The 27,658-nt window shown below is 36.9% G+C and overlaps 1 protein-coding gene across 1 annotated transcript in view; it reads right to left on the reverse strand.

Moving 5' to 3' along the window:
• LOC149821224 (glutathione S-transferase L3-like) overlaps positions 1–27,658 on the reverse strand; it is a 121,055-nt gene that overhangs the window by 51,037 nt on the left and 42,360 nt on the right. Inside the window, exons 2-7 of the mRNA XM_089983859.1 lie at positions 23,611–23,682; positions 23,434–23,494; positions 19,278–19,364; positions 15,663–15,761; positions 15,468–15,576; positions 15,243–15,319 (exon numbers count right to left, since the gene is read on the reverse strand). Of these exons, the coding sequence (XP_089839985.1) occupies positions 15,243–15,319; positions 15,468–15,576; positions 15,663–15,761; positions 19,278–19,364; positions 23,434–23,494; positions 23,611–23,682 (505 nt within the window). The remainder of the gene's footprint in view (positions 1–15,242; positions 15,320–15,467; positions 15,577–15,662; positions 15,762–19,277; positions 19,365–23,433; positions 23,495–23,610; positions 23,683–27,658) is intronic.

Genomic DNA, 27,658 nt, shown 5'->3' on the forward strand with positions numbered 1-27,658 from the left:
GGGAAGTGTTAAAATATTGTTTATATATTCATACCTAACTGATATATATATATATATATATATATATATATATATATATATCAGAGGTATTTTGGTTATTTCATAAAATATATTTGAGTACGGTCCATTGGGGATTGAAAAGTTTTTTTTATTTTTATTTTTTTTTCTTTATTTAAAATATAAAGTCAATATGACTGTTGGGAGGACAGTCAACTAGTCGTTGGACTGCCTCCCTTAAAGCAATGTGAGGCGCTATGTATTTTCATGCTTTTCTAAAGCATTTGATGTGTGTTAATACAATACCTTTTTTGTTATGCTCTTGTGAGCTTTGTGCCTTTGTGATCTTGTAGATTTTATATTTTTGCATATCTCTTTTATGAGATTGTTAACTCCGCCTGTGTGTAACTGTTTAGTTATACACTGCCGGTCCCAAGCCCGGATAAAGGAGGAGGGTTGCGGTAGGCCAGTGACAGCCAGCATAAAAACTTAGTCATACCCTATGAATATGAACCAATATGAGAATTTCGTTGGGGCGTTCCCTACTGAGCGATGCGCTGTACTCTATAGGCACGGAGGCAGTGATAAATGGGCAAGGGTTGCTAGGTCGTCGCCTGGAAGCGACGCGTCACACCGGCGCCCGGGTGTGGTGTCAAATAGGCAAGGGTTCCCTCACTTTGTTGGACGGGTGGGGGTAAAGAAGTTAGTCCAAGACCATAAAATTAGGTTAGCCACTTGGAACATAGGGTTTTTAACTGGTAAGTTGGTAGAGTTAGTAGATGTTATGTGTAGGAGAAAGATTGATATTTTATGTCTACAAGAGACCAAATGGGCAGGTGAGAAAGCAAAAGTGATAGAACCTTGAGGATATAAGATTTGGTATACAGGAATAAATAGGAATAGGAATGGAGTAGGGATTGTTATGAGTCGTGAGTTTATAGATAATGTAGTTGAGGTCCGTAGGAAGGGTGATAGGATTTTACTTATTAAATTAGTATTAGGTACGGATATTATTAATATTATTAGTGTTTATGCACCTCAAGTAGGTTTAGATGATTCCACTAAGCGTCAATTTTGGGAAGATTTAGATGGAGTAGTACAAGGGATATCTTATGGAGAAAGCTTTTCATCGGCGGTGACCTTAATGGGCATGTAGGCATTAGTAGGGATGGATTTGAGCTATGTCACATGGGTGCGGGTGCGGGTGCGGGTGCGGGTGCGGGGATTCGGCACTTCCAAAAAACCCGGGTGCGGGGGTGCGGCAGGGGCAAAAATGTAAAAAAAAAAAATTATATATATATATATATATAAAAAGGGGGTCAGCAGCTCTGTCAGCTGTCAGCAGCTGACAGACAGCTGCTGTCAGCTGCTGCGGCTGACAGCAGCTGCTGCAGCTGCTGAAAGACAGCTGCTGTCAGCAGCTGTCAGCATTACTTTTTTTTAAAAAAAATTCGCAGCCCATTTGGGCAATTTTTTTTAAAAAAAATAAATCCAAAACAAGAATGGACCAAAATGATCCTGGGTGCGGTCAACGCACCCAGGATAGGGTTGACCGCACCCGGTGCCGCACCCGCACACGCGTCGAGTCGCGTCGACGCGGGTGCGGCACCCTGCTAGCCGAATCCCTGTGACATAGGATTTGAGAGTATCCATGGAGGCTATGGTATAGGAGAAAGAAACGATAGTGGAGAAAGGATTTTAGATTTTGGTTTGTCCTATGATATGATCTTAGCAAACAATTGGTTTAGGAAGAGGGAGTCTCACCTAGTAACATTTAAAAGTAGGGTTAATACGAGTCAGATAGATTTTTTCCCACTTAGAAAGAGAGATAGGGGTTGTTGCATCGATTGTAAGGTTATACCGGGAGAAAGTGTAGCTACACAACATAGAGTCTTAATTTTAGATCTTAGAATTAGACAATGTCGCAAAAGGGATAGACATAGGATAGATCCTAGAATTAAGTGGTGGGCACTGAAAGGAGCTAAACAAGGAATGTTTGTAGAGCGGGTAGTTAAGGAAGTTGATTGGTGTCTCGAGGAGGATTCAGAATCTATATGGAATAAGATAGCGGGTGACATGAGAAAGGTGGCTAAGGAGGTATTGGGTGAGTCTAAAGGCGGTGCACCGCTTGGTAAGGATACATTGTGGTGGAACGAGGATGTCAAATTAGCTATTAAGATTAAAAGAGAGTTATAGAAATCTAAGTAAAAGTCGTGATAATGAGAATTTGGAGAAGTATATGAGAGCAAAGAAGGAAGCTAAAAAAGTAGTTCGGAACGCGAGTGATAAGGTATAGAAGGAGGTTTATGACAAGTTGGATACCAAAGAGGGTGAGAAGGATATTTATAGGATTGCAAAAATGAGAGATAGGAAATCGAGGGATCTGGGTATGGTTAGATGTATCAAAGATAAAACGCAAAAGGTTTTAGTCAAAGATGAGGAGATTAAGGAGAGATGGAAAGATTATTTTGATAAGCTATTTAATGAAAGTCATGCTCAGGATCTTGGAGACTTTTCCATTCCTTTTCATGAGATGAATCATGACTTCATGCGCAAGATTCAAAAGAAAGAAATTGCAGAGGCTTTGAAGAAAATGAAATCAAGAAGGGCAGTTGGCCCAGATGGTATACCTATCGAGGCTTGGAAATGCTTGAGAGAGAAAGGTTTAGAATGGTTGACAAATCTTTTTAACAAGATTTGACGGACAAATAAGATGCCTAATAAGTGGAGGAAGAGTACTTTGGTGCCTCTATATAAGAATAAGGGTGATATACAAGATTGCACAAACTATCGTGGTATAAAACTCATGAGTCATACTATGAAACTTTGGGAGAGGGTGATTGAGTCTAGGTTGAGGAAGGGTGTCATGATATCGGAGAATCAATTTGGTTTTATGCCTGGAAGATCTACTATAGAAGCTATACATCTTCTTAGACAACTTATTGAGAGAAATAGAGAGAGGAACAAAGATTTGCATATGGTTTTTATTGATTTGGAGAAGGCTTACGATAGAGTACCTAGGGACGTTCTCTGGTGGACAATGATGAAGAAATGTGTTTCTCTCAAGTACATTAGTATAATTAAAGATATGTATGAAGGAGTAGTAACCAATGTCCGCACTTGTGGAGAGGTGACAACCAATTTTCCTATTACGGTTGGGTTACATCAAGGATCTGCTTTAAGCCCTTTCCTATTTATTTGCTATAGTGATGGATGAGCTTACTAGATCAATTCAAGAAAATGTGCCGTGGTGTATGTTGTTTGCTGATGATATTGTTTGGATTGATGAGTCTAGAGCTCGGGTTAATGATAAGTTAGAATTATGGAGACAAACATTGGAAGCAAGAGGTTTTAAGTTGAGTAAGAGTAAGACAGAATACATGGAATGTCGATTTAGTAAGCAACGAAATAGAGATGGGAGTGTAGTGAAGCTTGGTGAGCAAGAAATACCGGTGGATGATTCTTTCAAATATTTGGGATCTATCATTCAAAAGTATGGAGAAATTGATGGAGATGTAAATCATAGGATAAAGGTTGGGTGGATGAAATGGAAGAGTGCAACTGGAGTGTTGTGCGATCGTAGAATGCCATTGCGGTTGAAGGGAAAGTTTTATAGGACGACTATTAGGCCCGCTTTACTATATGGTACAGAATGTTGGGTTGACAAGAGACATCATATTAAAAAAATGAGTGTAGATGAGATGCGTATGCTGAGATGGATGTGTGGAAATACAATAAAAGATAAGATTCAGAATGAGGAGATACGTAAGAAGGTAGGCGTTGCACCCATTGAAAATAAGATGAGAGAGAATCGTTTACGGTGGTTTGGACATATTCGACGAAGGCCTAATGATGCTCCAGTTAGAAGGATGGAGAAATGGGAAAATATATTAGTTAAAAGAGGTCGGGGTAGGCCTAGGAAGACATGGATGGAGGTGATAGGAAAGGATATGAATGCTTTGAACCTCACCGAGGACATGGCATTGGATAGAAATGAATGGAGGAGAAGGATTCAAGTGGAAGACCCAAAATGATTTTCTTTGTTGGTTCATATCGCCGACCCCAATTGTTTTGGGATGAAGGCGTAGTTGTTGTTGTTGTTGTTCTTTTATGAGATTGTTGTCGGTCCATTAGAGATAATATTATATTTGTGCACTTGTGTAGCCCTTTGTTGGCATTGTAATTGTGCACTCTTGTTTCGTTACAGATATGACCAAAAGAAAATGAGCTCAGTAACAGTCCACAAGTGTAGTTTATCAAATCTGATCAGTCCATAAGCAGTCTGATATCTTATCAAAAAAAGTTTTATAGCATTCAACATGTTGACATCAAAAATTGTTTTAATGCTAATCCAAATGACAGCATCAAGATAGTCATGATGTCCACCAACATACACCAAAATCGTGTATAGATAGGTGATCTCATCGTATGTTTGATCACAACCAACAAAAGTCTTGAACCAGAAATCGGCAAGGAAAAGAAAATTTTATATATATATATATATATATATATATATATATATATATATATATATATATATATATATATATATATATATATATTAAGCAAAGAACAACTGCATGCAAAAATAAACAGCATGTTCATATGTCTATATTCTCTTTGAACACGAGTATTAAAAATAGGTCTATGCCAAAATCAGCACGGCCAAAATCGGCAAGGCCAATATATATATATATATATATATATATATATATATATATATATATATATATATATATATATATCATAAAAAGAGGATTAGATGCAGAAATTGACAGCATGTATGTAAATCCAAGAATACTTGATGTTAAATCCATGTTTAAACATAAAAAAAAAATCATTGGTAAGATTACATCAACCAAGAATATACAAAATCGTGATTCAAACACGAGTTTAAACATGATTTTAGAAATCAAATTTTATTTTTCCCTTGAAAATTTTACATGAATTAGATTTAAACCCGTTTCTAACTCCGCCTGTGTATAACTGTTTAGTTATACACTGTCGGTCCCAAGCCCGGATAAAGGAGGAGGGTTGTGGTAGGCCAGTGACAGCCAACATAAAAACTTAGTCATACCCTATGAATATGAACCAATATGAGAATTTTGTTGGGGTGTTCCCTACAGAGCGACGCGTTGTACTCTATAGGCCCGGAGGCAGTGATAAATGGGCAAGGGTTGCTAGGTCGTCGCCCAGAAGCGACGCGTCACACCAGCACCCGGGTGTGGTGTCAAATAGGCAAGGGTTTGCTCACTTTGTTGGACGGGTGGGGGTAAAGAAGTTAGTTCAAGACCATAAAATTAGGTTAGCCACTTGGAACATAGGGTCTTTTAACTGATAAGTTGGTAGAGTTAGTAGATGTTATGTGTAGGAGAAAGATTGATATTTTATGTCTACAAGAGACCAAATGGGTAGGTGAGAAGGCAAAAGTGATAGAACATTGGGGATATAAGATTTGGTATACAGGAATAAATAGGAATAGGAATGGAGTAGGGATTGTTATGAGTCATGAGTTTATAGATAATGTAGTTGAGGTCTGTAGGAACGGTAATAGGATTTTACTTATTAAATTAGTATTAGGTACGGATATTATTAATATTATTAGTGTTTATGCACCTCAAGTAGGTTTAGATGATTCCATCAAGCATCAATTTTGGGAAGATTTAGATGGAGTAGTACAAGGGATATCTTATGGAGAAAAGCTTTTCATCGGCGGTGACCTTAATGGACATGTAGGCATTAGTAGAGATGGATTTGAAAGTATCCATGAAGGCTATGGTATAGGAGAAAGAAACGAAAGTGGAGAAAGGATTTTAGATTTTGGTTTGTCCTATGATATGATCTTAGCAAACACTTGGTTTAGGAAAAGGGAGTCTCACCTACTAACATTTAAAAGTGGGGTTAATACGAGTCAGATAGATTTTTTCCTACTTAGAAAGAAAGATAGGGGTTGTTGCATCGATTGTAAGGTTATACCGGAAGAAAGTGTAGCTACACAACATAGAGTCTTAATTTTAGATCTTAGAATTAGACAATGTCGCAAAAGAGATAGACATAGGATAGATCCTAGAATTAAGTGGTGGGCAGTGAAAGGAGCTAAACAAGAAATGTTTGTAGAGCAGGTAGTTAAGGAAGTTGATTGGTGTCTCGAAGAGGATTCAGAATCAATGTGGAATAAGATAGTGGGTGGCATGAGAAAGGTGGCTAAGGAGGTATTGGGTGAGTCTAAAGGTTGTGCACTGTAATACCCGCGATTTTTATCAGATAAATAAACTTAGATTTTAAGTCATTAAGGTGATACAAGAATATTTTATTGTTTTAATTATTTATTCGTAATTGGATCTTGGATAACCTATTTGGATCTTCAATGTTGGATCCCTAATATCCTGATTAGAACTCCGATATTCCATTCGGATCTTAGATATCGGACCACGAACCTTAAATTGAATATTTAATGATAGATTTTGGTCAAATGGATTGGATCCTCGAAGTTTAAATCAAATTTTTATTGATAAAAATTTCTATATTGGGTCTACAACACTTTAGTGGGATTGGTATATAGCCTAGGCGATGTTCGGATCCATAACATTTCATTTGGATCTTCGTCGGAACTTCAATATTAATCTGGATCCTTGTATGGAAACCGTAAGGATCAATGTATATTTAGTTGGATCCATAAGAATTCATTTGGATCCATAGTTCCAAATCACATAATTAAAACTTCAGATTCCTGGATCCAGATTTATTAAAAGGATCCATAAAGGAACCATATATATATATAACTATACAAATATATATGTATATATAATAAAATAAACATATCACGTGGATCTATAATTGGATCTATTTGGGTCCGATCTTCGGATCCACTTCGCAGAGCTGTCGTGGATCCATACTGCGTCTGGATCCAGGGTCGCGGACTCAGACCCGGGGCCATGCCTGTGTAAAGAGGTAAGTGAAAAAAAAAAAACGATAAATCGTGTTAGGGTTCATTTTGAACCCTAACACGTTAAGTGAAGGCTTCTGGGTGCGCGGCCGCCGAGCGAAGGGAGGAAGGTAACCGCTTCCTTCCGTTTCGGGGCCATCCTCTTTAATTACTCCCCTCCCACACCTCTCTTCCTCCCACTCGCCTCTTCTTTCTCCTCCCGCACTCACTGTCTCACTGTCCCTCTCGACCCGAGCTCGCCAGCAGGAGCAACTGATGCCGGCGATCTCCCTGACTGCGACAGCCACCTCCTCGTCGTCGGAACAGGTAGGTTTTCATGTTTTCTTCTTCTTTTGGGTATTATGTGGGTCGAGTATGGGGTGCGGGGGCAGTGAATAGGGATTTACGAGTGCAATGAATCCCAAATCCGACAAGAAATTTTGGGGATTTAGGGTTTAAGCTACCAAAATTCCAGAATCTCCGATTTGGGGATTTTGGAGTTTCAATAGTAAAGAGATAGAGTGTCTGGCATGGATTTAAATCTGGGGAAATCGAGTTGCTATTCGGGATTTCACGGTGAACCCCAAACCGAAACCCCAAATCTTTGATTTGGGGGTTTTGTAAGTCTGTCAAAGAAAAAAAAAAAAGGGGGGTTTCTATTCCTGCTTTAGGATTTCTGAAATTTTTCTTTTGGGTATTGACTGTGTTCGGTCATGTAGGGGTGGTCGGCAACACCTCCATCCATGGCATCTTCGAGGAGAAACGCTGGAACAGGTAGGATCAGTAACTTTTCTTGTGTGTTATTGATTGGGTCTGGGTGTGCTTGTGTTGGTCAAGAAAAAAAAATACTTGAATGTTGAAGGCTACTGATAACCTAAACCGAAAACCCAATTTCTTGGATTTGGGGGGTTTCTTGTTTTAGATTCATAGGATTGTTTCTTGAACGCAGAATGGGGGTAAGGAAAAAGGGGTCTCTTGGTGTTTTTGATTTCTTTCGTTTGTTATAGTTAAGGTATTTATGAAACGAGTTGGTTGGCGTTCTTGATTTTCTTCATTTCAGCACTCTTGGAGTTTTTTTTTTCTCTCCATTTGGGTGTATGGTATTTTGCGTTAATTTTGTTGGATAGTCTGGATGTGGGGTTTAGTGATCTTGGAACAAAAAGATTCTCGGGAGCCTTGCTGCAATAAATGTACAACCTTTTGATTGAGGCTGTGCAATTTTATGTCTGTTACGCTACCTGAAAGGGATGTTTCAAATATACCATAAGTGGCTAATTGAAAAAGGTAGAATCATGGTCACATTACACAATCCGTTTGGATCTTGTCTGCTTTAGGAAAACATAGGCATAATTTCCTACAAATGATGCTTGTTCGTGGAGACCCTCGTCAACCTTGCCACTCCCCAGTCCATATCCTCATCAGCCATTATATTTTTCATTCAACTCTTTGGCTGTATGCATACAACCGTATCTATAGGTGGCATGCTGTAATTTATGGTTTAAATATCCGGTGTGATAAGGGGTTGATCTGATGACTTATCTTTGACCCTCCTACCAGAACAATTTCTTTTTAGGTTGTAGTTATACATGATTAACATCAAAACCCATGACGATAGGAATGGACTTTGTTTGTTTTACGTGTGCATGAACCCATTCCTCATGTTAATTTTCTTTACAATAGAGCATGTTATCCGTTCCAATTACTAATATTTGCTAATTTAGGTTCTGATGTTGCTTTTACATTGAATCTCTACTTTATCAATGCCCCAGTTTCACAGTTAAGCTCTCTTTATGACAGTGAAATTTATACACCACACTAAATAGTTAATAATAGAAAAATCCTGAAGGAGGATGCATCTCTGACTTGGAGGTTCAGATATGGCAAATGCCACGAACATAAAAACAATGTAAACATATGGGTTATATGATGTTTTGTTGACAGTTTAAATACTTGAGTAATATGTTAATTGGTGGATTGTATCACAACTGATTTCCTATTAGTTTGTTGACGGTGATTAGAGTTGATTATATGATATCTTGTTGGGTTCCATCACCAAATCTGATTTTTTTTATATATTATTATATTGATTGATATCCAAGATAACTATATGGCATTTTACTGACTATATCAAATCTGTTTCAATGTTGGTTTAATAACTGATATCAAGTCTGAATACATATGTTTTCGTTACCCATTATCATGCTTAATTTTGAATTCTTTTATTATCTATTATCAGACTTGAGTTCCAAGTTATTTTATTTCCCATAATCGGTATTGACTTCAAGTAGTTATGTTGGCTGTGATCAGATCTGAGTACATGTGATTATGTATAATCTTATACAAGTTGTATGCATGATATTGTGGGAAATTGAATATGCTGCAGTCTAATAAGCTTCTTCCTCATAATTTCTTAAACTGCATATTGCTTGACGATAAATGCATATTGAGCTGCATAGTTATTTGGGTCCAAGTGCATATTAAACTGCATAAATTATGATATTCGAAGTGCCTACTTTTTTGAAAGTTCTGATTAAGCTGCACCCTTGCTAACGTTAAAATGTCTATGGATTTGCTTATCCTCTAAGGTTTAACTTTATGTTAAAGTGTATAAACTTTCTAACGATCACTATCCTAGCACACTACATACTTTCTGAAATTATCAAATGATAATAAAGACACCAGAGCACTATGGGAGGGTGTTTGGGAACTCCTGCCTAATGGGCAATATGGGTTGAATACCTGATACGGGTATTTGGACTGTTAGCTTGTGTGCTATGGCAATGCAATCAATGAAAAACTTAATCTTAAGTGTTGTGTGCCCGACTGATTTAAAGGTACCGGGGCATCGGTGCTTACCGGTTTAAAGGTACCGAAGCACTCTGGGTAATAACCATAAGACTGATGAAAGACTTAAATTTAAATTCTGTGGCCTGACTGGTTTAAAGGTACCGGGGCTTGTGTGCTTGACTGGTTTAAAGGCACCGGAGCACTTTGAGTGGGTTTATGCAATCAATGTGACAAAGGGTTGGGACTGTTTTGTACACCTTGGTAAAATGACTAAGGTTGGGGATTCTACTGCTATGATAGTAGAAGGAAGTCAGGGAAATGCCCTATACTTCGGGAATATAATTAAATGAAAAGTTTAACCCACTCAGATTCGGGCTTACCTTGGAGAGGGTAGGTGGTACAAAACTCTGGGGACATGTGTTTGTTTTCGAGCGTAAAGCGACTCGTTGGTCCCAGTCCTCAGAGTTGGGGGACCCGAACTACCAAATGTGTCCTAGGTGGTAGCTCCATGTTCTTCTGCAGAAGTTAGGGATGCATCCTGTTTTGGTTTTGGCCTTTGGGAGATTCTCTGGGTCACTGGCCACTCCCTTAGGATTTTCAGTCTCAGTTAAAATGTTCGGGTTAATAAAATACCCTTGAATAATATACCCCCGAACGTTTTCTTCTGAGATGGTTGCCTTGGCCCACGTGTACCCGTGGGATAAGAAAAGATAAACATTAATTAGAACAGTTAGGTATCACTGTGATGGAGTCATTAAAGAGACATTTGCATATTTTTCAGTATGCTTTATATTGTGAAATTGTAATGATCTGAAATCCTGAAATGGGTAAATACGAGGTGATTGAACTATTACATGAAAGTTATGCATGTTATTGTTATTGCTGTTGCATCGCCTACCTCACTTGCTTATTAATGTTGCATACTATGCCTTACCTGCTCAGTTATTGTTATTGCATAATTGTTTACCTGCTCCTGTCTATGACTGTTGATTTCTGTTGTTGCTTACTTGCTTATGTATATTTTGAAAATCACCTATGACACCCACATCTCATACTGGACTCATGATATACCTGCATTAAGAGTTACTGTTTTCCTACTTAGACGTGGTAGTCTAATTCCAATTAATTTACTATTTTTCAGGTAAAGAATAGGGTTTATGAGAGGCTGCGGGATGAGGTATCTGATCGAGATTTTTGGATTTATTGTTCCAGGGATCGCTTGGGTTTCCTTTTATGATTTTAACTCTGATGATTTTCATTGATATTGAAATGAAATAAATGTGTTGGGTTTTCTCTCCGCCGTAATGTCTCGAAATGCTTAGCCCTATTTTATTTCTTGTTTCCGCTGTTATAAAAAAAAAATCTTCAAATTTTGGGTTAAAATTTTCGGGGCGTTACATGCACCGCTAGGTAAGGATACATCATGGTGGAACGAGGATGTCAAATTAGCTATTAAGATTAAAAGAGAGTGTTATAGAAATCTAAGTAAAAGTCGTGATAATGAGAATTTGGAGAAGTATATGAGAGCAAAGAAGGAAGCTAAAAAAGTAGTTCGGAACGCGAGGGATAAGGTATATAAGGAGGTTTATGACAAGTTGGATACCAAAGAGAGCGAGAAGGATATTAATAGGCTTGCAAAGATGAGAGATAGGAAATCGAGGGATCTGAGTATGGTTAGATGTATCAAAGATGAAACGCAAAGGGTTTTAGTCAAAGATAAGGAGATTAAGGAGAGATGGAAAGATTATTTTGATAAGCTTTTTAATGGAAGTCATGCTCAGGATCTTGAAGACTTCTGCATTCCTTTTCATGAGATGAATCGTGACTTCATGCGCAAGATTCAAAAGAAAGAAATTGTAGAGGCTTTGAAGAAAATGAAATCAAGAAGGGCAGTTGGCCCAGATGGTATACCTATCGAGGCTTGAAAATGCTTGGGAGATAAAGGTTTAAAATTGTTGACAAATCTTTTTAACAAGATTTAGCGGACAAATAAGATGCTTAATGAGTGGAGAAAAAGTACTTTGGTGCCTCTATATAAGAATAAGGGTGATATACAAGATTGCACAAACTATCGTGGTATAAAACTCATGAGTCATACTATGAAACTTTGGGAGAGGGTGATTGAGTCTAGGTTGAGGAAGGTTGTCATGATATCGGAGAATCAATTTGGTTTTATGCCTGGAACATCAACTATGGAAGGTATACATCTTCTTAGACAACTTATTGAGAGATATAGAAAGAGGAACAAAGATTTGCATATGGTTTTTATTGACTTAGATAAGGCATACGATAGAGTACCTAAGGACGTTCTCTGGTGGACAATGATGAAGAAAGGTGTTTCTCTCAAGTAGATTAGTATAATTAAAGATATGTATGAAGGAGCAATAACCAATGTCTGCACTTGTGGAGGGGTGACAACCAATTTTCCTATAATGGTTGGGTTACATCAAGGATTTGTTTTAAGCCCTTTCCTATTTGCTATAGTGATGGATGAGCTTAAGAGATCAATTCAAGAAAATGTGTTGTGGTGTATGTTGTTTGCTGATGAGATTGTTTTGATTGATGAGTCTAGAGTTGGGCTTAATGCTAAGTTAGAATTATGGAGACAGACATTGGAAGCAAGAGGTTTTAAGTTGAGTAAGAGTAAGACAAAATATATGGAATGTCGGTTTAGTAAGCAACGAAGTAGTGATGCGAGTGTAGTAAAGCTTGGTGAGCAAGAAATACCGGTGGATGACTATTTCAAATATTTGGGATCTATCATTCAAAAGTACGGAGAAATTGATGGAGATGTAAATCATAGGATAAAGGTTGGGTGGATGAAATGGAAAAGTGCAACTGAAGTGTTGTGCGATCGTAGAATGCCATTGCGGTTGAAGGGAAAGTTTTATAGGACGACTAATAGGCCCGCTTTACTATATGGTACGGAATGTTGAGCTGCCAAGAGACATCATATTCAAAAAATGAGTAGCTGAGATGCGTATGCTGAGATGGATGTGTAGAAATACAATAAAAGATAAGATTTGGAAGGAGGAGATACGTAAGAAGGTAGGCGTTGCACCCATTGAAAATAAGATGAGAGAGAATCATTTACGGTGGTTTGGACATATTCGGCGAAGGCCTAATGATGCTCCAGTTAGAAGGATGGAGAAATGGGAAAATATATTAGTTAAAAGAGGTCGGGGTAGGCCTAGGAAGACATGAATAGAGGTGATAGGAAAGGATATGAATGTTTTGAACCTCACCGAGGACATGGCATTGGATAGAAATGATTGGAGGAGAAGGATTCATGTGGAAGACCCAGAATGATTTTCTTTTTTGGTTCATATCGCCGACCCCAATTGTTTTGGGATGAAGGCGTAGTTGTTGTTGTTGTTGTAGATTTAAACCTGTTTCTCCCCGTTCGAATCTATAGAGGAACCTGTACCTTAGATTGGATATATAGAAGGATCAAAAAATCATCAGATTCTTAATAAAAATGATGGATTCCTTCTTCTTCTTCTTCTTCTTCTTCTTCTTTCTTTCTTTCTTTTTTCTCTCTCTCCCCCACGAGTTGGGCTCCCTCTCTCTCTAGAATCACGATTTGAGAGGGAGAATCCAGCCCCTATATATATTGTTTCTAGAAATTCTATTCTTCCTTTTATTTTTCATATTTTTTTTTTAAAGACTCCTCTAGCGGTGACGCCCCCTCTAAAGGATTCTCCTTTAAAGAATAGAGTTCTACCACAGGTAGAACTCTATCTCTTCTAGAGGTTATCCTCTCATTATCATCTCTCTTTTTTATATTATTTAATTCCTTTTATTAACGATTTATCTAAAGGGTGACACCTCCTTTAGAGAACCCATCTAGGTAGAGTTCTACTTCATATAGAACTCCACCTTATCTATTACATAAATTCAAAAATTATTTAATTATTAAATAATTTATTCTAAGAATATTTCAGAGGGTGTCGGCCCCTCTGGAAGTCTTCCCATAGTAGAATTCTACTCAAACTTAACCTTTAATTTGATTTTAAAGTTTTAAATTGGTCATATTTGGATTTTGGATCTAGATCCAAATCAATATCTAAAATCCATATGGATCCAACCTGGACCAGATCCTAGTTAATAAGGGTCTTGAACTGGGTCCAGATCCATATCAACCTGGATCAAACGGATCGGATCCGGTCTGATCCAATCTAGAAAAAAGGTAAAAATAGAGGTGGGTCATTTTTGAAAAACGTGATTTTTGGGTCAACCATAACCCGATTTCAAAAAAATGAAGCACCAACGTTCTCAGAATTACAAACGCATCTAATGGTATACTTACTTAATTTTGGCCTCAGAATTTTGCTTGAATTTAAATGTTAAAAACAAAAAAAATTACAAATATTAATTATCTCATTTTGGTCTTGTCAGTGAACCCTAGACCACGCCTAGACCCAGCTGACATCACCTATTTTTAAGGTTATTTTTCCATGATTTTTATCAATCTCATAAAATACGTAGCCAAAATTTCATAGTTTTGGAATTTAAAAACCACGAAAAAACACATGATATTACAATCAAGATCGTCTTTCTTAGAATTTTGATACGAATGTAACAATGTGTTTGAAACTTATAAAATATATCTTAAAAATTATGATTTTGCCCTTGAAGTTGTCGGGCATGTTTTGCAAGCGTACGAGCTCAGTTTTTGACGAAATCACTTGCGTTCTTTTCAAAATTTCAATGCAGTCGCAACCGTGCAAATCTAAAATTACAAAATAGGTCATCAAAAATATCCATTTCATTCGATATTTATGTTTTGAGCAAAATGCCCAAAAAATTGTCGAGTATTACAATGGATAACGATAGGATACGTACAACCTTGGTGTTATCATCCTTGGGCTTGGTGCCCTCACCATAAGAAGATGCTGCATAGGCTCCTCATCTCTTTTTCTTCATAGTTAGGCAAGAGCTTTTATTGTGACCAAAACTTTTGCAATAGTGACATTGAATAATACTTTAGTCACCTTTACCTCCAGCTCTTCCACCACCCCTACAATCAAACCTGCCACTTGACTTCCTAAGAGCAGCCATCACATTGTCACTGGATGGATAGGTTCCAAGAGACCTTATTTTGGTCTCTTTTACAATCAACTCGACTAAAGCATAAGTAACTGAGGGCAAGAGAGGACGATGCAATATAGCACTCTTTACACTGTCAAACACAGGTCTAAGGGACATAAGAGTTGATCAATTAGCCCCATACAGGTCTGGCATGCAGTACACTTTGCATAATTTCTTACTGAATACATAATCATCTAAATATATTTGCTAAAAAAGTACGGTCTGTAGCACTAGTAACTTAGGTGTTGCATGCAGCAACATTGCCCCAACGAGATCTTGTACTAGAATTTATCCTCCAGATTATGACTTCAAAAAGTGTTAACCATGCAATTCATTGCATGTGTATTTGCATATGTCTGCATGGGTGTTATATGATATGCTCAAGTATACCACACATTTGTACTTTTGAATGGCAAGATTGTTTTCAAGGTAAAAGCCTTACCAGGCTAAATTTTCCGAGGAAAAACGGACCATCATCAAACTTTAAAAGAGCACTCTCAAGGAAATCAAAAACAGGATCTGAAAAAGATTGTTGATGGAAACCAAGTCAACATAAATTTCATATTTATACATGTTTCCAAGTATTAGCAACATAGCTTGCTTATACATGAACAAGTATCTCAACAAAAAAATTGTGAGGAAGCTTAAATACAAAGTTCCAACTCACCAATATCCTTCTTCCAGTCTTCGGCGTTGGAAAAAGAAGGGAAGACAGTTGTATTTAAAGTATTTGTGTAAGCAAGCAACTCCTCAGCAAATTCTCTCTTGCCTAGATCCTAAAATTAGCACAGTATGAGAGTAAGATGATTCATGATCAAAAGAAGGGACCAAATTAAATAGTAATTAAAACTTGTCAGCTTACTGCAGGAAGAAGTTCAGGTCCGTCAAAATGGGTCTCAACATACTTCAGCAAATCTAAACTCTCCCCAATAACTTCATTATTATGTTCTAGTGAAGGTACCTATTAAGGAGACAAACACATATGAGATGACAACGTAGAAAAAATTCTGATGTATAGAACTTGCATTAATGATAGGTCATCCAACAAACTCAAGGATTCTCATGAAACCATAAATTCCAAGAACTCTAGAAAAAGATGTGAAAGACAAATCTTGCAGATGATTTTATCAATGTTGTAATTATCGTATCGGAAGGCTGGTGCTACAGATGTATTGTACCATATTGTATTGTACCGCAAGATATGGAAAAAATATTATTTTAAGAATTTACAAAAAAATCGGAAAAAAAAAATAAAAAAAAAATGAATAAAAACATAGAATAAAATAGAAAAAAGAAATCAAATTTAAGCATTATTAACAATTAAACATACACATGTACTACTATAACATGTGAAACGATATCATAACAAACTAACAACTAACAAAAACATAAGGTTTACTATTAAAGAGTCAAATTAGATAACAAACAAAAGAAAAAGGTTTTGAGTAAACAAATTATAACAATCACATAATACAAAAATAAAATAAACTCAAAATAATTGAATATTGTACTGTATCACATTAAAGATTAAGAGAGGTAATATCATATCACATGGACCAGCAATACTGAGATACGCCATATCATAAACTGGATTTTATAACTACGCTAAAGTGGATGCTCAAAATAAGTAGACAAAATATATTAGACAACAACAAACAGTTCCTGATAAATGGAGCTTGTGGTGATGATAGTCCATACTACAAATAAATGGGTCTTATGAAATGATAAAATTCATGGGAAGGTGAGAGACCATAATCAAAATGGATGATGCAAAATCTGAACACCAGTAGCCAACTTCATTATTATATCTAAGTGAATGTTCAAGCTAAGTATATGAATATGAATGACATCCAATTTAAGATAGTTCCAGGTAGTCGTATTGTATCATATACACAACCATTTGCAATATTTTGAAATACTAGCCAAAACCACCTTAATGGATGGCTTCGATCAAAACAGCAAGCAATCACCTTTCAACCAAAAAAGTTACTATTTTACATGGCATAAATTTATGTAAGAAACTATCAAAAAGAAGAATCCCTTTCCCAATCCCTTAAAATCAGGGCAAATCACCTTTCAACCAAAAAAATTTATTATTTTACATTTCATGAGTTTGGGTACTCTTCCTCCACTCATTAGGCATCTTATTTGTCCGCCAAATCTTATTAAAAAGATTTGTCAACCATTCTAAACCTTTCTCTCTCAAGCATTTCCAAGCCTCGATAGGTATACCATCTGGGCCAACTGCCCTTCTATATAAGAATAAGGGTGATATACAAAGTTGCATAAACTATCGTAGTATAAAACTCATGAGTCATACTATGAAACTTTGGGAGAGGGTGATTGAGTCTAGGTTGAGGAAGGTTGTCATGATATCGGAGAATCAATTTGGTTTTATGCATAGAAGATCAACTATGGAAGCTATACATCTTCTTAGACAACTTATTGAGAGAAATAGAGAGAGGAACAAAGATTTGCATATGGTTTTTATTGATTTGGATAAGGCATACGATAGAGTACCTAGGGACGTTCTATGGTAGCCAATGATGAAGAAAGGTGTTTCTCTCAAGTACATTAGTATAATTAAAGATATGTATGAAGGAGTAGTAACCAATGTCCGCACTTGTAGAGGAGGGGTGACAACCAATTTTCCTATAACGGTTGGGTTACATCAAGGATCTGTTTTAAGTCCTTTCCTATTTGTTATAGTGATGGATGAGCTTGCGAGATCAATTCAAGAAAATGTGTTGTGGTGTATGTTGTTTGCTGATGATATTGTTTTGATTAATGAGTCTAGAGTTGGGGTTAATGCTAAGTTAGAATTATGGAGACAGACATTGGAAGCAAGAGGTTTTAAGTTGAGTAAGAGTAAGACAGAATACATAGAATGTCGGTTTAGTAAGCAACAAAGTAGTGATGGAAGTATAGTGAAGCTTGGTGAGCAAGAAATACCGGTGGATGATTCTTTCAAATATTTGGGATCTATCATTCAAAAGTATGGAGAAATTGATGGAGATGTAAATCATAGGATAAAGGTTGGGTGGATGAAATGGAAAAGTGCAACTGAAGTGTTGTGCGATCGTAGAATGCCATTGCGGTTGAAGGGAAAGTTTTATAGGACGACTATTAGGCCCGCTTTACTATATGATACGGAATGTTGGGCTGCCAAGAGACATCATATTCAAAAAATGAGTGTAGCTGAGATGCGTATGCTGAGATGGATGTGTAGAAATACAATAAAAGATAAGATTCGGAACGAGGAGATACGTAAGAAGGTAGGTGTTGCACCCATTGAAAATAAGATGAGAGAGAATCGTTTACGGTGGTTTGGACATATTCGGCGAAGGCCTAATGATGCTCCAGTTAGAAGGATGAAGAAATGGGAAAATATATTAGTTAAAAGAGGTCGGGGTAGGCCTAGGAAGACATGGATGGAGGTGATAGGAAAGGATATGAATGCTTTGAACCTCACCGAGGACATGGCATTGGATAGAAATGATTGGAGGAGAAGGATTCATGTGGAAGACCCAGAATGATTTTCTTTTTTGGTTCATATCGCCGACCCCAATTGTTTTGGGATGAAGGCGTAGTAGTAGTAGTAGTTGTTGTTGTGGTTGTTGTTGAGTTTAGGTAGGAAACTATCAAAGTGAAGAAACTCATTAAGTTGTTTTTAAGTAATGAAGGAGATGTGTGTGACAAGGGCATTATTTTCAGCATAACAAATTTTTGAACAAATTTGAAAAAGACAACTATACCCATGACACATCTCAGGTGATCAAAAGAAAAGGTATAATATGTTCGCAATTTTGCTCAGCATTGCCCATTATAGATCTCTAAGTAGTATAGATTATTATACCATTGCAATATGATGGAAAAACAATCTAAAGAAAAAAATTGCAATATTTTACAATTAAAAATATTGCAATATTATGACAACATTATTGCAATAATATCATGATATCTTTTATGCATTTTAGTTTCTATATATTTGAGTATGGATTTTTATTATTTTACCTTTCCCACATTTCAGGATCATTTCCATATTTTTATACATTTGCAAGAAAAATATTGGCAAAATCTATTCTTTCATATATTTTTGTACTGTTTTCATAATTTTTAGAAAAATACCAAGATTTTATGTTTCTTGATTTACGAGACTGAGAAACTGCCTTGCCAAGATAACACTGAGATCAATATTAGTGACTTGTAATTCACATTCATATGATTAGGGCTACAAAACAAATGTTTCATTGCAATTAAAACAGTATGTGTATATATATATATAATGAAATAAAGTCATTAGCAAGTTCCTGTAATTTGCAATAAAAAATCTCTGCATAAGACGACAAATATCACATCCATGAACATAAAAAAGTAATCCAAGAAATAAATAATGTACACAAGTTCTCATAACCTTTATAAGATACCTGATGCAACAACTTTTGGATGTAAATATGCCACAAAGGAAGATGATCACCTTATTTGCTGGATACACCTTCTCTTTATACCAGGCAGGCCGATTTTGAAGATCAATTGGGACCAGCTTGATGGTGTCCTGCAATCCCTGCAAGCCAAAGTATCGCAAAACACATGAATTGAGAGAGAGAGAGCATATGATACCAACATAAGTACACACGTATATATATATATATAGAGAGAGAGAGAGAGAATAATGAATAGCTACTAAATAGTCTTATCCGCTAAACCATCCTAAACGGCTCCAAAGAACAAAGTTTCTGGTGTTTGCTTATCTGAACCTGTAGCCGTATTCTCTATATATTACTTAGTAGAAAACATGCATTAGATTAGGCATTTTTCATGTTTAGATATGTATTTAGAGTGATAGAAAATTGATGGCTCATATTGCACCAACACTTGGTCAAATAGAAACGAGGTTTCTCATTGAATTGATTTAATCTAAAGCATGTTTTTTTAGTGAATAAGAAGTGATGGAGGCATCTACAGGTTTCAATTAAGTAAAAAACACGTGAAGCTATGCCTTTTAGAAGGATTTAGGATGGTTTAGGACAATTGTTTAGGAGCTACTCATCACTGCACACACACATGCATATATATATATAGAGAGAGAGAGAGAGAGTCATTGGATCCTAACTGCCGTACAAACTGGGATTTTGGGGTTTTTTTCCTTTTTTCTTTTGAAATGTGATATACAGCTGTGATCTACATTCTAGATATTCCGAAAAAGGCGATATAAATGCATTCCATTTTTCTGGCTTTGCCTTCACTAGGAGGCAGTAAATACCACCTTTTAAATTTTCCTAGTCACTTTTGACTTTGCCTTCTCTAGGAGGTGTTAAATACCACCTTTTTCATTTTTGAAAAAGGAGGCATTAAATGCTCTCTTCCCACATCACAAGGGTTGACACTTGAATGGGGAATGGAAAGCCTTCTATTTATAAAGCAATGTCGGGCATTCCTCTTCAACTCCCATCGACGAACCTAATAAACCTCAATGCTCTCTCTCTCTCTCTCTCTCTCTCTCTCTCTCTCTCTCTCTCTCTCTCTCTCTCTCTCTCTCTCTCTCTCTCGTATCGTTACCCATATTGTATTGTAAAATATCATAATTTTTTATTAAAAAAAAATCAAAAATCATGAAAATCATAAAAAAATAAAAAAAAAATAAAAAATCATAACAGATAAAACAATGATGAATTGCACAAAATACAATCATAAAATCACATATGAAGCATTTATATCTCTATGAATTGCATAAGACGTCACCAAACATCAACTATCTCACAAGAATAATGCAAAATATTAAATATCTTGCAATTAAGAACATGTTACAAGAATCATACTATTATATTATATAAACAAAAATATTATGGCAATAGTTGCACTCAATTTTCAATTAGTTTCCGTTCATTACTTGAGTGCCCCATTGTCATGCCGGATCATCTAATACCATCCTTGTTGAAGGAGTGTGAAGCCTGATTTCTACCTTGATATAAATCCCTAATTTTCGCAAATCAAATTAGGCAGAATTTTTTTGGAGGCTAGTTTTATAAGTTTACTCATAATAGATATCTTTTTACCTTAACACACTTCCTTGAGTGAAAAATGATGGAAATGTACTCTTACCTGAGCAAACCGCAAAAGCTCTCTCCCTTGTGCATGGATCGGCCCCTAAATTGCTCTCACGACTCCTAGGGTGTGCGGATACCCTTCTAATGGCCTCTACACAAATCAGGAAGTTGGCCCTCAAGAAGTCTTTAAAACCCAAAAAATAAAAAACAAATTTCAACTCTTTTTAAAGTGCGTCGAAGGTGTATCATATGATACGCTACGATATAGGGTTGTATCATATCGCTTTTGCCCATAGTAATGATACAACATTGCTCTCTCTATATATATAATATATATACTTGTAATTTTATACATGTCAAGATTTTTTCGAGAAACACTCATATTTTCAAAATATCCTGAGATATTCCTTTGCCGAGAATATCCCCAGAATGAGATTTGTAACTATGTTACTCCTCATACACAAGCGCTCGATGTTTTGGTACTCCACCAAAACTCCATAAGTGCACTAGGCAATGTAGCACATTACTCTCAAGTCCACCCAACATCATGGAAGATCTTGTTCTACACACAAGGACTCCAATACCATGCAGATTGTTCATCACCATTCCTGCTGTTACTTTTGTTGCTGTTTCGATTTAAACATAATTAGAAACACTTCAGTGAGATTCAGATTCCCATGATTTTTGGAATATCGGACACTTTTTGTTATTAAATTTTTCAATGTTACATTTGGTTTTTTCTTCAACTGGGAATATCTAATGGTTTATGATTATTGCTAAGATCATCTCAATCGATTAAAGGTTTGTGCTGCTTATCCTTATTCATTTAGTCCTGGTCAATTTCAAACTAGAGAGGTAGCTAAAATAATGCAAGTTCCAAGTGTTTGGCATAAGGGTTGTAGTGACTATTTTTCATGATGATGGCAAGCAATTTAGAATTGTCCAGATCTGCATGTATTTCAATGAGAAAAGACAAATGAAAATGGCAGCAAGCATTACAAATGTAACAGGTTGCTGTCAAGTCCAATAAGAGTGCAGAAAACATGCGACAGAGAGCAGTCCAGGATAAGAGCTGCTAAAGCCACATGTAGATACCAGAAAAATGTAGTTTTGAATAGTTTCAATGCATACATAGCATGCATAAGAATCAGATACTGCAGAAAACATACATGAAAGGACAAGCCAAAGTATGTCCATGATGCTGGAAGAATTGACATGGAAAAACCTATATATCAGGAAATAGAAAAACATCCCAGCAAGGGTTACATTCAACCTTACGAAATATCAGATGTCAACAAAAAATTAGCACATCCACATGGTGGGAAATTTAATCATAAATGCTGCCTATGAATTGCTAATTTATGGCCAATAGTTAAGAGTGGCCAGAAGCAAAAGACAGCACACTTACAACAATCCATCTATAAGGATTACACGAACAAATGTAATAAAAGCACCCAGCTAATTGAAAAATACAAATTTCTCTAATAAACTATTAAATACGTATATGTGAAAATTCTCACAAACCAATGCTACAGCAGTTATAACATGCAAAATGTGCCTGAGATAAATTTAACTATGCAATAATGTCTTGCTGATTTGGCATGCACAGACAGGCATGATATCTGAACTTTATGAATGAAAAGGAATAAGTAGACAGAACAAAAAAAGTATATATGTCAATTATGGTATGCAACATTTAATGTAATGAACGAACTAAGATCTGGTCCAAAATAGGCTGCAAGTATAGACCTATGTCACACGGACTCGGCTCCAAGGTCGCCGCACCCGCGTCGACACGCACCGACACGGGTGCGGCTCGGACTCGGTCAACCCGACCCTGGGTGTGGTCAATGCACCCAGGGTCATTTTGGTCCATTTTTTGGAATTTAAAAAAAAATTCTGGGCTACATAATTTAAAAAAAAATTATTGGGGCGCGGGGGGGGGGGGGAGTGCTGCGCCGGGGGGAACCCCCCCCCCCCCCCCCCCCTCCTGTAAGGAAAAAAACCTGAATCAGGCTTCACAACTCATCACATGTCCCCTAATGGGCACAACTTTGACCGAGTCTTTTATATATATATATATATATATATATATATATATATATATATATATATATATATATATATATATATATATATATATATATATATATATATATAGCCGAGTCCCCGTGTCCAAAATTTTTGAAATTGCGCCGCACCCGTGTCGCACCCGCACCCATGTGACATAGGTATAGACTAAAAAGACTAATAAAAAGTGGCCACATAATCTAAATAAAAAGAATGACTAGGACTTAGATATAAGCTGCACACAGGACCACCTGTGCCAGGCTACAGTGGGCTCCTGTGTACAGGACTCAGACAAGATTCTAAAACTGATGTAATGCAGCAAGTAAAACAGGCCTAGTTACAACAGAAGGTCCAGCTAATACTGACAATGGATACTCCTAGCCTTGCGAAGTAAGACCACCATCAACTTATCAAATCTGGTATTGGCACTGTAAACAATTTCTTCATCAATCCTATGATTGTACCCTTAGGCACTTTGCATAGCTACTCCAAAAACAAGGGTAGAAAGCAGTTTACCTTGTAGTTTCTAGCAATCCAGACACGTTGTGCATAAGGGCAGGTGTAGGATATATACAATCTGTCAAAACCAAAGAAATTTGATGATATAATGCATCTTTTGCAAAACAAACTCACGGCCTTAGTTTTGTTTCCATAGCCACTGACATCCTTTTAGTAGAAAAAGATGGTTGGTACCTTGTGGTTCCATCAAAGACAGAAGGTGGTTCAGATGTGGAATCTAGGGCAGGCGGCAGCACCTCTTGCACTCTACAGAGAAACAAACCATGATCCATGATCACAAAACCACTAATGCACACATATATATATATAGAGAGAGAGAGAGTAAAAATCACATCATTTTCATATTTTATTGATTTTTTGTAAATCAGACCCTACATAAGTGATTTACATGGCTTTTTTAGTAAAAATGGGTTTTGCATAATGTGATTGCAACATATAAGCAGGTTGCTCAAGGGTTGGAAGTTGTAAATGTGACATGTCTAGTGACGTTAGTTGTTGTGAGAGCTTTAAACTAGCCAAGAGTCATGCTCTCCATTTTGGTCATAAGAAAGTTGAGTCCATTAGTCATTTTGAGTTAGTTCACTCTGATGTGTGGGGTCCTTCTCCGGTTATGTCTACAGGCATCATACTATGTGACTTTTATTAATGATTTCATTAGATATACATGAATATACTTCATGAAAAAATGAAAAGGGCATTGTTTGATAATTTTAAGAAATTTTGTATCTTTGTTGAGACTCAATTTGTAGCCAAAGTGAAGATTTTGTGTTTAGATTCAGAGGGAAAGTACATGGGACACAATATGCAAGAGTTCTTAAGAAAGGAATTATGCATCAAAAGTCATGCTCTTATACTCCAGAGTAAAATGGTGTAGCTGAAAGGAAGAACAGGCACTTATTGGAGACCACTAGAGCTTTTTTATTCAATAGCAAGATGCCTAAAGATTTTTGGGTTGAAGCAGTAAATATGACAATATATCTAATTAATTATATGCCCTCTAGTGTTCTTGGAAAGGATTCCTCCTTTAAGAAGTTGTTTGGTAGAGAACCAGATTCTGATGCATTGAGGGTATTTGGTAGTACATGTTTTGTCTTGTTGCCTCATCAACCAAGGGATAAATTGTCTCCTAGGGTTGTGAAGTGTTGTTTTATAGGTTAACCTGAAGGTCAAAAGGGTTATAGATGTTATGATCCTATAGGAAAGAAGAATTTGATTTCTAGGCATATAGAGTTTATAGAGCATACGACTTATTATGGAGTTAGGCTGCAAGAAAAGGATTATGAGTCTACTTTTCTTTTCTTTTCTTATACCCTTTTCAAAAAATTCAGAAGTTGACAAGGAGAAACAGATAATAACCCATAGTATAAGAAGGTATATTTAGTCAGTCATTTCTTGAAAATTTTAATCATTTGGAGAAGGATCTTTCTGAGCTTTGTCCCAGCATTCCTCAAGTGAATCCTGATACACAAGCAGGGGATGCCCTTTCACCTCAGGTATGTAGGAGCCCTCGCCCTTCTATTCTTCCTACTCGCTTTGTCTCATACAATTCAACTTTCGCTACTCACCAAGCTTTCCTAGCCTTGATTTAATTCATATCATGAACTTAAGTCCTATGTTGAGCTGTCATGTAATCTGAATGGCAACAAGTTATGATTGAGGAGTTTAGCGCATTGAAAAGGAAGAAGGCATATGAGTTAATTAAGCTGCCAAAAGAAAAGAATATTGTCGGATGCAAATGGGTGTATAAAATTTAGACTAGAGTAGATGAAACAATTAAGAGATATAAAGCTTATTTAGTGGCTAAAGGGTTCAGTTAGCAATATGTAATAGATTTTGTAGAAACCTTTGCACTAGTGGTCCATATGACCACTATCAGGACTCTTTTGGCTGTATCATCAGTTAGAAGATGGGATTTATGATAGATAGATGTTAAAAATGCTTTTCTAAATAGGCACTTGGAAGAAGAAGTCTACGTAGAACTGCAACAGGGTATTATAGACAATGAAGGTAGAGTGTGCAGATTGAGCAGGGATCTATATGGTTTGAAGCAAGCTCCTCATGTATGGTTCGATAAGTTTAGCTCTGCAGTTAAAGATATGGGCTTTAGACAAAGTTACCACGATCCTGCATTGTTTGTGACCTCATCTAAAAAAGGGCAACGCTTGCTTTTAATATATGTAGATAACATGATTATTGCAGGAAATTATGATGAGTTAATTGGGAAATTTAAGGTCAAGCTTGTAGAATGTTTTAAAATGAAAGACTTGAAAGGCTGAAATACTTTTTGGGGCTAGAGATAGCCAAAGATAGAATTGTTATACCAACCTAGTGAAAACAGGATTTCAGAAAAGAGAATTCAAGCCTAGAGGCACGTTCTTAAGATCGCTATCTTTAGAACTTCAATCGCCCCACTCCGGAAATTCCGAAGATGCGAAAAAGGGTTTTGTTACGACTGAGTTCCCAGGATACAACTAGGCTTGAACCTCAAGAGAGTCACTGCCTCGCAAGAACAGATGACCTCTCCCACACTTGAACTCTGCAAGCCAAACCGAGAAGAAAGAAAGGAGAAAACTGGAGAGTCAGAAATTCTGATATCCAAAAGACGAAGATAGAAGATATTTATAACCTTTTAGAGAGGCCAAAACGTTTTGCGATAAATGAGATTAAAGGCCATAAATCTGACAGTTTGAAAATAGGATGAAAGGTACCTGAACGGTCACCCACCTTTGACTGTCAATCAAAGGCCTCCAAAACCGTCCAACAGTCACAAAGCGCCTTAAACTCAATATAAATGCTATTAAAACCTTTCAAACGGCCAGATGTCTCAAAACCGAAAAATCAAAATGGATATTTGCGCCTCATATGCACCTCGCACCGCTGCGAGCGTGCGAAGTGCAAAGTGCGCCATCAAAACGCCACATTGCGCCTCAAGCGCCCTTGCGCACGCACGCGCGCGCGCGTGTGCGCGAACGGCGCGTCCGTTGCTGCACGATGCGCAGCAACGTCCGCAATCCACCTAAATACTCAAGGCTTACCAAAGTAAAGAATAGATTACAAACTCTCTATTTAAACCTCTTGAAAAGCTTTTCTCTCTTAGATATGGGACTAAACTTTTCAAAACACTTTTGATAGTAACCATTAATAATTTAAAACTTTCCTAACAATCCCCCACTAGTTTTAAAATATATTTGGCTTGCATAGAAACCTATGCATTAGTGAGAGTGTCTGCATGACTTGAACCCCCACTATTTGAAAGAAAACCTAAATTAACCAAGGTGCTAAGTGGACTTACCTTGAACTTAGCTCCTTATATTGTTAACGGAGTTTTCAATCATACATCGGTTTCCAAAAGTTCAATTGTGTGGATTTCATGTTGGCACATTTAGAGCCTTGTGCTTTCCTGGATTCATGAGTGCTCTAGAGAATTGCCAATTCTCATAAGAAACGGCTCACATTTCAACACTCATATAGGTGAGTTTGTCTAGGTGTACTGTAACACACACCTTAGCCTTAAGGCCTACAAACTCATTAAGAGCTATTAGCTCAACCCTCATATTAGTTACAGCTCATGAGCACACATCAGTAATGGGCTTACATAAATATGCTCAATATCTGTCATTCACCAATTCGTTTCCCATTGAACCTATGCATGTGGGATCTCCAACGCTCTAGGTTGGGTATCCTTAGGTGATGACTTAATTGGCTTAATTCCCATTCCCCTCGATGTTTTATTGATGACATCTCTCGAAAGGCCTTTCGTAAATGGGTCTGCCAAATTTTGACATGACTTCACATATTTCAATGAAATAATATTGTCATCAATCATTTGTCTTATAAAACTGTGTCTTAGACTAATATGTCTAGACTTCCCATTGTATTTCATATTACCTGCTTTACATATAGCTGATTGGCTATCACAAAACATTGAAATAGCAGGTATAGGCTTCTCACCTAGTGGAATATCCACTAGCATATTCTTAAGTCATTCAGCTTCTCTACAAGCAGATGCCAAAGCAATAAACTCAGATTCCATTGTAGAATGAGTTATACAGGTCTGTTTCTTAGACCCCCATGCAACTGCTCCTCCTCCAAGGGTAAAAACCCAACCACTCGTAGACTTGGAATCTTCAAAGTCAGTATTCCAACTTGCATCACTATACCCTTCAATAACAGCAGGAAACTCGGTATAGTGAATTCCATAGTCTAAAGTATGCTTTAGATA

This window comes from Nuphar pumila, chromosome 12, assembly GCF_984573655.1.
Source record: "Nuphar pumila chromosome 12, dmNupPumi1.hap1.1, whole genome shotgun sequence".
Classification (NCBI taxonomy): Eukaryota; Viridiplantae; Streptophyta; class Magnoliopsida; order Nymphaeales; family Nymphaeaceae; genus Nuphar; species Nuphar pumila.